General features: G+C 38.0%; 1 protein-coding gene across 3 annotated transcripts in view; it reads left to right on the top strand.

Annotated features, from left to right (window-relative positions):
- LOC131041273 (uncharacterized) overlaps positions 1 to 12,907 on the top strand; it is a 162,680-nt gene that overhangs the window by 46,502 nt on the left and 103,271 nt on the right. For all 3 annotated transcript variants that reach the window (XM_057974304.2, XM_057974306.2, XM_057974303.2), the window contains one exon: positions 1,230 to 1,352. In XM_057974304.2, coding sequence (XP_057830287.2) covers positions 1,230 to 1,352 — 123 coding nt within the window. The remainder of the gene's footprint in view (positions 1 to 1,229; positions 1,353 to 12,907) is intronic.

Genomic DNA, 12,907 nt, shown 5'->3' with positions numbered 1-12,907 from the left:
TGAAATGTGGGGACCTTGGTTCCATGAAAAGGAATTATTTCTTCATGAACTAGTGATTGCTTCAAGATAATGGCCATTTATTGTGTTTAGAAGGGGATTACTGGTAATGAGTAGCCTTTGGGCATCATTAAAATGTCACCGGATCCTTCTCATCCCCACTTCTCTTGAACATAAATCTTTAGAGTTTTTTGGACGAGATGTGTCCCATAAACCAACAAAATGAATGCCTTTGCCTTAAGCAACTACAACCTGTGCTCTCTCATGTCCGTGAAAAATGTATATTTGGTTGGATCTCCATTGTAAAATAAAGAATATTTTTGCTTGGTTGGAAACGTATGATTGATAAATGTTTTGAATGCATGGTGCTGGATATATTTTAGGACATGTCTTGAGACCTAGGCTTGGCAAGATGGTTTTTACTTGGACTCAGACTTGGCCAATGATAAAAATATTATATATACATAAATATATATCACTTTTCTTTAAAAGTTTGAGTTGATCTCCATTTCTTTTTGCAGACTTGGCCAAGTTTGACAGCCGAGACCCATGAGTGTGAGTCAAGGCTATAGATTTTCTGAGCTTGACTTACATTCAGATCTGTGAGTGCTTGCTGATTCTCAACTTATCAATTCAACATATATATTTTATTTATTAGAGACAAATGGTTAAAGTAGGGAAGTTTGAGGGGGGCATGGCATCCCATGGGGGAGGGGGCATTGGGAGAAGGGACTGATTTTTTCACTCAGCCCTAGGCTGTTGAATGCAAGCCTATGATGGCAGTGGGTGACATTTTATCAGGTTTGGAATAGGAGGTTAGATTATCGAAGGGAGATGTCAAAGAACATTTTCTTCACTGCCAAAGTATTGTCATAGTACTGTTGTTTCTTCATATGAAGAATGTTTGTAAAACAAAAAATGTTGATATTTTAACTCTCATAAGCTTGGTTTTTTGGTTTTAGAACAATGTGAATTTTAAACTAGATGTGTGTCAACAGAGATCGCTCTTGATTTCTATAACTAATCAGGAAAATGAATTTTAAAGTAACATTTTGACTGTCCTGTTTGTGCTACTGTGGAACTTAATGGTGGAACTATATAGATGCATTTTCTTTGGACTTTTTTCGTTTTGTTTTTTTGAAGATACTAGCTAATGTAATGTGATCTTGGAAAATTTATTTTCTTTTAACTACTAATCTTTAAGGAATATCTGGGTCATGGCTTTAATACAGGGCTTTGGAGGCACTTGCTGCTGTAAATGCTGCAGAAGAAGGTGTTCTTCAAGTTCTTTTTACTGCTGTTGAACAGGTGCTTAGTAAAATTGGTGGTGATAATGAAATTGCACAAGCATCACGGTAAGTTTTTTTCTTTTTGTCACACAATATCATTACTTGTTAAGTGTATTCAATTTGGGAGGAAATCTGGCCTTGAAGAATAGGTGTAATTAGGTAATGCACATATGTGATATCATTTAATACTGTTTATCTCATGGCTAAAAAAGTGTAGGGATTATCAAAAGTAATGAAAAAATTCATATGCCCTGATCTTCCACCTACTTGAAATATCAGAATTTAAACTTGAGTTTTTCACAAAAATCTGAAGTTTTATGTGTAGTTCAGAAGATATTTTAACTTTATATTCACTTTGCAAATAGTGATCCACCTCTGCATTAATGTATAGTGCACAAATATTTATTATCTAGTTTCTTAATAACTTCATCAATGTATGATGGCTGCAAACCTTATTATCTAGTTTTTCAATACAGCTGTGGAACCTATGCGGATACTGATACAGAATAAGTCATATTTTCCAGTGCTCATGTTTTAGTTCTTTACACACTGTGCATCTTGTTCCTTGTAAATTTGTACCTACATACAGTTTAGAAGTTGCGCTTAAGGATCTCACACATTTTTTTGATCATGATTCAACACGAGTGCAAAGAACATTGTTTTTAACACCTTTCTACATGTTTGATTAATTGAAGATGTATTCTTGCTACTTTATAGTTCTGAAAACAAATTTTATAGCTGTGCATGTATCTAGTAGATAATCCTATTTTTTTTAGTATATTGTTAGCAAGCTTCCTCCATCCCATTTTTAATGCTCTCCTAATATGGACCTAAGTCTCCACGTTTGAGTTTGAGTTTGAATTCGCCAACATTAAAATTTGGATGAAATTCAACAAGAGGAAAAAATTAGAAAAAAAAGCTGTCATTAAATTCGCTTTATATAAATCTGATTTTTTAGAAAATATAAATAATATATCTAAAAAATATTAGAGTAAATGATATTAAATTTGTTCAATTTGATTTATATATTTTAATTTAAATTTGTCAAATTTTATATATAAATAATAAAAAAATTGAATTAAATATTCTGAAATATCAACTTTATATTTAAATTGGGCAACTTTAAGTCCTTATATCCCCAACTTTTGTATCCAGACAAAGTATTGTTGATTATCGTGCAACTTTATAAAGTATGGTTTATAAAGTCTTTATAAAGTATGTGTTGTCACAAAAGTTTGCACCCTTACTGAGCTATGATCCCAACAACCTTGTGAAACATGGAAACAACCCCGAAGTGTGGGACCTTGCTCAAGGGGGTTGAATTTTCGGAGAAAGCCGACTTCCTTCCTTATTTGTTGTAGGTGTTGAATCAACCCAACACTTCAAATCCTACTCCTAAACCTACTCTAACAAGTTGCAAGGAAACAACATTTTCAAGTTGTTTCCTTGAAAGTCATGAGGCATCATATACTAGTATGCTAATGGTGTTATCGTGGCATGATAACTTAAGGGCATGATTCAATTACCATTTTGGAAGACTTCAGCGAAAGATAGATGAAGAGATTTGATAGAAGGGATCCAAAAATTCATTTTAGGGAGTTTGCACAACTTAAGCATGAAGGGAAGGTGGTGGACTATGTAGCAGAATTTCAGAGGCTTGTAGTGATGATTCCATATGTGACAAAAAGAATACTCAGAGTTCTATTTGTAGAAGGCCTAGTTGAACCCCTCAAAGGTCTAGTAAGGGCATCTGACTCAAGTTCATTGCAAGAAGCCATCAAGAGAGCTCTTAATTTAGAAGATTTGGTGGCTAAAGACAGATTCTACTCCAAGGAAGAGGCTCCTATTTTTCCAAAGAGACCATTTCTAAAGTACACACCACCTCCGAAGGCATCATCCCCTAAGCCAAATCAAATGAAGGTATCCGAGAATAAACTACAAAGGAAGAAGCTACACTTCACATGTCGAGAGCCTTGGCAACTAGGACATAGGTGTTTGTGGAAAGGAAAAATACATTACATAGAGGTAGTTTCTAATGAGGACATAGAGAATGATGAGCCTGATCTTGAAAGGGAGGTAGAAGAAATTGAGCATGAGCACCAAGGAGAGCATTCGAGAAGCACACTTGCAACACTTTTAGGGGCACCATGATACAATGCTTTTCGTGTTAGAGGAGTCTCGAGTGGACAAAGGTATCAATTCTTATTGATAGTGGGGCTACTCATAATTACATTGATGGACTAGTGAATAGATTGGGATTATAGATGGAGGATTTTGAAGGGTTTAATGTTACAATTACTAGTGGGTCAATCGTTCCTTGTAATAAGAAGATTCCACAAATGGAGTTGACTATGGGAGAGTATAAGATGAAATATGATTTCTATATTATCAATGTGGGGGATACAAAAGTTGTTCTAGGAGTGCAATGGTTGCACTCATTTGATAAATATGAACAAAGTTATCGAACAATGGAGTTATCATTCCAACATAATGGGAAGAAGATAGTTCTACATGGTCTATCTAATAGTGGACCTATTTAAGTTTTAGCCAAGAGGATAAAGTGAGCTTTCTGCAAAGACCAAGTGGCATCTGCAGCTGAATGTTTAATTACAAATACACGTACTTGAAAGGATAGGAGATCTTACGATGTGAAAATTCATTCTATTTTGGACAAGCATAGCAAGGTTTTTGAAGACATTCCGCTGGGACTACCATCAGACACAGGTTTTCTGCATATAATTGAGCTTGAGGAAGGAGCCAAACTAGTCATGACTACTCCATATCGTCATCCCAGAATATATAAGGAAGAGGTTGAGAAGGCAATAAAAGATCTATTGGATATAGGGCATATAATGCCTAATTGTAGCCCATTTGCATCGATTATAGAGCACCCAAGAAAAGGACAATCAAGAATCACTACCCCATACCTAGGATTGATGAGCTTCATGTAGCTAGGTATTTTTCCAAGATTGATTTGCATTCAAGGTACCACCAAATTAAGGCAAGAGATGAAGATGTGCACAAAACAACTTTTAGGTGTCATTAAAGGGATTATGAGTTCTTGGTCATGTCATTTGGCTTACCAATGCACCCGCAACCTTCCAATCATGCATAAATCAAGTATTCATTCTATAGTTGAGAAAAATTGTACTGGTTTTCTTTGATGACATTTTGACTTATAGTAGGACATGGGATGATCATCTGAAGCATTTAGGTGAGGCACTTGGCATACTTGAGGAGCATTCCTTCTATGCCAAATGTCTCCAAGATGTTAGTGTGGATGAGTAGAAGATCAAGGCAATCCAAGATTGGCCTAGGCTAAGGAATTCGACACATCTAAGAGGATTTGTGGGACTTTGCAGCTATTATAGAAGATTTGTGAAAGTGTTTTCGCAACTTGCAACTCTTTTGACAAATTTGACTAAGAAAGGAGTGTTCACTTGGAGTCCAACATCCTAACGAGCTTTTGACAAACTTAAGGAGGTAACGAGTTCATGTCTTGTCTTGGCAATGGCAGATTTCTCACTTCCTTTTGTTCTAGAATGTGATGCTTCAGGAGAGGGCATTGGGGCTGTCTTGATGCAGAATAAAATTCCTATAGCATATGAGAGTAGGAAACTCAAGGAGGCTGAACAAAATTTCTCTATTTATAACTAAGAGGTATTTGTTATTATGCATGCTTTAGCCAAATTTCAACAATACTTGGTTTGTGGGAAGTATGTAGTGAAAACAAATCATAATAGTCTAAATGTTTTCCTCAACCAAAGGGGTTTGAATGATAGGTAGTAGAAATGGGTAAGCAAAACTCAAGCCTATGATTTTGACATTGAGTATTGTAAGGCTCCGTACCCAATATTATCTCATAATATCAAATGAATATCACATTAATCATATTAACAAAGAAATAATTACAAGTACATCATTACATGAGCAAACATTGCATACATGCTACGTCATCACGTGACCTAATATCAATACATGAAGCATAAAGTATATGATTACACATGTTATAAGAGATGACTTAGGCAGTCCATTGCCATCAAGTCACAATAATACATCAATAGTACAAGAAATGTGTACAAACATTGAAGTCTTCAATTCGACAATCCAACAGTCATTTGCAATTGTTGATGATGATGCAATGCTCTTTGAATGTAATCACAAATGTTGAATGTAATGGAATGACAAACACATGGGTAGTTGAGTTATGCACCCTCTTTTGGCTTGTTGTGCCACCTCTCGTAACCATTATTTTGTCCTTACTTGAGTAGGTTATGGGGTAGTTGGGTTTCTCACCCTCTTTTGGTTTTATGTGCCACCTTTCATAACTCCTTTTTTGCCTTCATCTAAGGAGGTTATGCCACATATTTTGGCATTTACCAAGTAGGTAAAACCTCCCACCTTTTATGGGTTGTAGGAGTTAATGTACCTTTTGAATGTATGTGCCCTTATTTTTATTTAAATACAACACTATCCTATCACCTTCTCAAGTTTGGTGATAGCTTGGTGAGAGTATTTAATACAGTGCGAAAACACGCAATGGATTTCAAAGAATTGATTGAATGAACAGAATGAGCAAAACGCTCATAAATAATACAAGCTATTTACAAGAATAGCAAGTTTCTAAAAGAAACTGCTGAGAAGATCGAAGACGATCTTTCTAAAATAGAATATACACTGAATGAGCATTAATACTAAAATTAACATATTTTAATATTCTATTACCCTCCCTTAATGCTCAATCTATTAACTACACCTATAGACCCCCTGAATTTTACAAATTTATCAGGACCAAGGGGCTTGGTGAATATGTCTGCTGGCTGCTCTGAGGTAGGAACATACAGCAACTGGATGGATCCGTCTTCAACCAGCTGTCGAATATAGTGACAATGCGTTTCCACATGCTTGGTTCTTTCATGGAAGACTGGATTCTTGGCGAGTTTGAGCACTCCCTGATTATCACAGAACAAGGGAGTAGGACCTGCCTGGGAGACATGCATATCCGCAAGCATTCGCCGAAGCCAAACCGCCTCACAAGATGCCTTAACTGCTCCCCGATACTCTGCTTCCGTCGAGGAGAGAGCCACTGCCTGCTGCTTCTTACTAGTCCATGTGACAGCACCAGATCCCAAACTAAACACATACCCTGCTGTAGACTTACGGTCATCAACTGAACCTGCCCAGTCAGAATCTGTGTAACCACTGAGTATAGGATCAGAACTCCGAGTGTACAGAAGTCCATAATCAGAAGTGCCACTCACATAACGCAGCACACGCTTCGCTGCTAACCAATGATCAGCCTTGGGAGCTGTCATGAAGCGTGAAATGTAGCTCACTGCAAAACTGATGTCAGGTCTAGTAGCAGTAAGATAGATGAGACTGCCCACTAGTTGCCTGAACAGAGATTCATCCACAACTGGTGAGGATGACTGAGCTGAAAGTTTGAGCCCGGGTTCCATAGGAGTAGAGGCAGGTTTGCAATCCTGCATTCTGAACCTGTCCACAAGACTTCTGGCATACTTGGACTGAGAGAGAAAGATACTGGTCTCAGTCTGCCAAACTTCAACTCCTAAGCAGTAATGTAGAAGTCCCAAATCTGTCATATCAAAAGTGCGGCACAAATCCTGTTTGATCCCAGTGATCAAATGTGCTGAACTGCCAGTAATGATTAAGTCATCCACATAGACAACTACAAACAGAATATCATTACTAGTATGCTTGATATACAGGTTTGCATCAGATGGACTCCGCTAAAAGCCATGATCTGTCAGGTACTTATCAATTTTCATGTACCAAGCCCGAGGAGCTTGTTTCAGACCATAGAGTGCTTTGACTAGTCTACAGACCTTCTGTTCTTGACCAGCAACCTTGAATCCTGGGGGTTGCGTCATGTAGACTTCTTCCTGTAAGTCACCATTCAAAAAGGCACTCTTTACGTCCATTTGATGGACTTTCCAACTGAACTGGGCTGCTAAGGCAAGAACGAGCCGTATGGTACTCATTTTGGCTGTAGGAGCAAAAGTCTCCTCATAGTCAATGCCTTCTTTCTGTGAGAACCCACGAGCAACAAGACGAGCCTTATACTTGTCTAGGGTTCCATCAGCTTTGTATTTTACTTTGTACACCCATTTGCAGCTAATGGGCTTCTTCCCTGAAGGAAGATCAGAAAGGGCCCAAGTGTGATTCTTCTGAAGACTCTGGAACTTAGCTTCCATAGCCTGTTCCCACTCAGGTATACCTTTAGCCTCTGAATATGTCTGAGGTTCAAAAACACTGTGTATGTTAGCCATGAGAGCAAAATTGACTGTATGCTGCTGTTTGCTCTTATTACGGGAGGTTCTACCCTCAATGAGCTCAGTATCCCTGAGATCACCAATAGTCTTGGCCCACCATTTAGGCCGGAGAGTAGAAGTGCTAACATCTGGAGGAGCTGGAAGAGGCTCAGGATCAGGAACAGGAGCAGCAAGAGGAGGATTATTCTCCGGAGGGAACTCAGGTAGTGCATCATAAGTTTCTGGCTTTTGGAATCCAACTTGGAGCGCTTAGCATCTGGAATCCAAACATAGGCAACAGAGCCAAAAACCTTCAGGTGGCTGATCTGAGGCTTCCGACCAGACCAAACCTCTTCTGGAGTCTTCCCCTTAACAGCCTGAGTAGGAGAACGGTTAAGAAGGTAGACAGCAGTAAATACTGCTTCAGCCCAATACTTATTCGGAACACTCCTGTGTTGTAACATAGAACGAGCCATCTCAACAACCGTACGATTGCGACGCTCGACAACACTGTTTTGCTGAGGAGTGTAGGGTGTAGTCAACTGGCGTTTGATGCCATGGGTATCACAGAAGTTGGAGAATGCAGAAGAACAAAATTCCCCCCCGTTATCTGTCCTAAGAGTAATGATACTTTGTCCAGACTCTTTTTCAACAAAGGACTTAAACTTCTGAAAGATACTAAATACATCTGATTTATGTTTAAGAAAGAACACCCACATCTTTCTACTGGAATCATCTACAATAAGCAAAAAATATTTGCAACCAGTAACAGAAGATGTATTCATAGGACCACAAATATCAGCATGAAGTAATTGAAGTACCTTAGATGCGCGCCAAGACTTTCCATGTGGGAATGAAGTTCGATGCTGTTTGCCAGCTTGACAGGCGCCGCATACTCCAAGATGCTGAGTCTGAATATCAGGTAACCCTGAAACAAGTCCCTCCCGAGACAGCTGAGAGAGATACTGAATGTTGAGATGTCCATATCGCTGATGCCACAAAGTGCTAAGAGGAGAAACACGAGCTGCCAGAGCCACTTCAGGAGAATCACCAGTGTCAAGGAGCCTATATAGGCCATGATCCTCTAGACCAACAGCAACAGTAAGACGAGACTCCCGATCAATGATGGAGCACTTGTGAGCACTGAACACCACATCTAGTTGAGGAGAATTCCTCATAATCTGGCTGACAGAAAGCAGATTAAGTTCCATTCCAGGAACATAATACACATTCAGAAAAAGAAGAGTCCTGCCACCAGACTGTATCTGAACAGTGCCTCTGCCAACAACTGTATACTCCTCACCTCCGCCAAATACAACGGAATCACTGAAAGGTGAGAAGTCTGTAAACCAGTCACGCCGATGAGAAAAGTGACGTGATGCACCAGAATCGATGTACCAAGCAGAAGACCTGGCATGATCTGAAGACCTCTTAGCCATAAAAGCATAAAAGGCGGACTCCTTCTGCTCGGAATGTTCTGCAACATGCGCCTTCTGGTGTGACCCTCCCTGCTTCTTTTGTTCAGAAGCGAGCCTCTGACGGCAATCTTTCTTCATATGGCCGTACTTGTGACAGTAATTGCACTGCACATTTTTCTTCTTAGCTCCATCCTGTGTCTGAGAAGAGCCTTTCTGCTGAGAAGACTGAGAGGACTGAAATTTGCCTTTATCCTTCTGAAAGGATTGAGCTGTGAAGGCATTTTCCGAGGAGGCTGATGTAGTACCACTACCAAATTGCTGTTTCCAGCGATCCTGCTGTAGAAGTTTGGTGCATAGGTCTGAAAACTTCAGATCAACATTAGTGGAAGTAATATTGAGGGTTTCAATGAAGTGTTCATACGATTTCGGAAGACTTTTTAAAGTGATTACAACCATGTCTTCTTCCTCCATAGTCCGACCAATAGCTTCGAGTTGATCTCGAATGTCCTTAATCCTCGTGAGGTGCTCCTGTAAGGACATACGTTCGTCCATCATAATGGAGAACAACTGATTCTTCAGAAAGAATGCTCGGCTCTTGTCGGATGTCTCATGCAATTCCTTCAGATGCTTCCAGATGTCAGAAGCTGTCTTGCCGGAAGGAATCTGCGGTAACTGATCATCAGTTACTGAGAGTTTGAGAAGCATGACTGCCTCCCGATTGCGTTCATCAAACTTATCTTGATCTGCACCAGGTGTACCAGGACTGAGTTCTTTGCCCAAAACAAGCTGGTCAAGACGCCTATATTCAAAAATGGTCAACATACGCTGCTTCCAGATGTTGTAGTTATGACCATTAAAGCGTTGACTGCCTTCGAGCATCAGATTGGTGAGAGAAGCCATTTGCACGGTTCCCAAGAAAAATTCCTGGCTGACCCAGAAAAATCCAAGGACAACCCAGAAAAGCGTGCAAAAAACCCAGAAGGATTCTCCTGTCAGAATCTGGATTCGCGGGCTCGAAAATCGAGGCACCCAGAAAAAAAGGAACAACAACCCAGATTAGGGTTTGAAAAACCCACCACGAATCTGCAAGAAAAACTGAACTTCGATAAAAAACGGAAGGAAAAACTTCAATCGAAGTTTGCAGAGGTCCGTTTCCACGCGATAGTGTAGAAAAAACAGTTGCAGGTGGCGCCACGGAGATGACAAAGGCCGAAGCCTGCAGACACAAACAGATTACGGTTGCAGGTGGCGCCGCGGAGGTGACAAAGGCCGAAGCCTGCAGACACGAACAGATGACGGTGCCTGCAGACGGGTTCAGATCGCGACGCGAGCAGATCACAGTGCTCGCGGGTTGCTGGTCGCCGAACAGGTCACGAACACAGGCACTGTTTCAGGTCGCGGGAAGAGATTGCAGGTCGCAGCGCCGGAAACCACGAACCACGAAGACGAGGACGAACACAGGTCGCGAAAAAGCGCGACAATCCTGCAGCTCGCGCGGTAAGACACGACGCAAAACAAAACGACGATCCCGCCCAGAAGCCAAAAAAATATTTTTCTTTCAAAAAAATAATTTCGAAAATTTCCACTAATTGGAAATTAGGATTAAAAAATTTCCGAAAAAAATTCCTGTAGCTCTGATACCATAATACAGTGCGAAAACACGCAATGGATTTCAAAGAATTGATTGAATGAACAGAATGAGCAAAACGCTCATAAATAATACAAGCTATTTACAAGAATAGCAAGTTTCTAAAAGAAACTGCTGAGAAGATCGAAGACGATCTTTCTAAAATAGAATATACACTGAATGAGCATTAATACTAAAATTAACATATTTTAATATTCTATTAGTATTGAGAATATTCTCAAAATTATCTTTGCTTTGTCTCTATTTTCTCTCATTTCAGATTTTCTCTTCATTTTGCTGCTTTGATCTTTGATCATCTGTCGAGTGGATTGCATGTGATCTACAACCGACATTAGATCATGGCGCGCTTCTCACTTCTCGTATAATCTAACGTGGTATTAGAGTCGTGTTGTTTGGTATAGCTCATTGCATTTTTTTTTGAGAGAGATTTTAGACTAATAGATAGGTCGTATTTTTCGCAAAAACCTAGTATGATCTTCTCCTACATCCTCCTATGACCTAGAGAATTAAAATAGTTTAATAAAAGAAGCACCTATTTAATCTAGTTTGCATATATGTGTTCCTATGAGATCTAGGTGATTGTAGCATTTTAGTAAAATATTGGAGGCATTTTCAGCATTTCTAGAGCTTCTAGAAGGTCTGGGAAAGTCAAGATTGATTTTATTACACCTAAACCAGATTGGAGGACATAGTAAAAAAATCAAAGTTAAAAACTTTGAAATTCTTATTGGAGTAATTTTCATTTTACTTCAGAAATCTAGCTTCCACTCATTAGAAGGAAAACAAGTTTTTTGGTTTTATTCCTGGGTAAAAAAACCATTTGGGTTTCCATTAATTTTCGCATATATTCAATAAAATCAAGTCAGAATTTTTTTTATAATTGTATAACTTTTGTCTCGAGTGTTCAATTTTTGCAAATAAATATTTAACGAAAAGCTAGAAATGAGAACTTTCCATACATGAAGGTCTTGTTAAAAAATTCTGCCCTTTTTATCATATATTTCAGGTTGAATTTGTTGCACTTTTTTCTTCAATATGCCATAACTTTTGCCTCTGAGCTCTATTTTTAAAAAATGAATGGGAGTTCGAAAGGTATTGAAGATTAATACACAACTACAAGTTTTTTTTAGATTTTGTATCAAGTATATTTTTTTAATCAAAATTTGTGGTTTTAGTCACTATAAGTCTAGAAAGCATTGTAATTTGGTAAAAAGCAAGGTTCCTAGGAGATGAGGGTACTTGGAGACTTGTACCGGTATCAATACGGCTAACTTTAAAAAATAGGAGATTGGGTACTTGGAGACGCTATTTTTCTTAATATAATTTAATAATTTCCAAAAATATCATGACATAGAAGTTTAGAACTTAAAATAAAAGAAGTGGTAAAGTTTAACATTGGCAGACATTTACTATTTTTATTTTATTATGCCTAAAAATAATAAATAAAGAATAAACTTAGTTTAACTTTGAATTTTGAAACCATAAATATATAGCCTAAAAATAAAAACTAAATTCATACAGATATATTATTATAGTAATGAATTTAAAATATTATATTAGATTAAAATTATTACATTAAAATATAAATAATAAAATTTAATTATATGTCCAAGGGGCTGATCTTAACTGGTTAAAACACTGGGTTCTCACTGTGGAGACCCAAGTTCAATTCCCAATAAGGACATCTAAAGTGGAATTTTAAGCTGTGACTCTTGGCCTTCCATAGGATGGGGAAGGTCTTGGGTCAATCTAATCAAACATAATAATAATAATAATAATTCAAAATATTGCGGCTTCGGCCTATTACCTATCAAAAATAAAAATAAAAAATTAATTATATTATATAATATATTAAAATTCAATGTATTATTATCCCAAACCATGGATAAAACATGTCCATGGCATATTTGCTATTTTATTTCCTTTCACTATTTTATTTGTTTTCACAATGTAATCCACTTTGAGCACTCATTTAATTTAAATGATTGTTTTTTGATGCCAAACCAAAAAGTACCCTTGTTGATAGGAAAATGGCATGCAATCACAATAATGAAATATTAACTGGCGACTAAGAAAAATGCAAGTCAAAATAAAAATGTTATGGTTTGTCTGTGTCTATCCCTTATCTGTTTGCATTTTATTTAATTTGGTCTTTTTTTATGTATTAGGTTTTTAAGTGCATATTTTAGCAATTTTTTTAAAACATGCTCTAGTTGCAATGGGAGATGACAAGTTACTTGATGCCGAGTGTCTAGATGTTTCACAACGACTCTTGAAATGTTT

Source organism: Cryptomeria japonica, chromosome 6 (assembly GCF_030272615.1).
Source record: "Cryptomeria japonica chromosome 6, Sugi_1.0, whole genome shotgun sequence".
NCBI classification, from domain to species: domain Eukaryota; kingdom Viridiplantae; phylum Streptophyta; class Pinopsida; order Cupressales; family Cupressaceae; genus Cryptomeria; species Cryptomeria japonica.
This window is presented reverse-complemented; position numbering and strand designations above follow the sequence as displayed.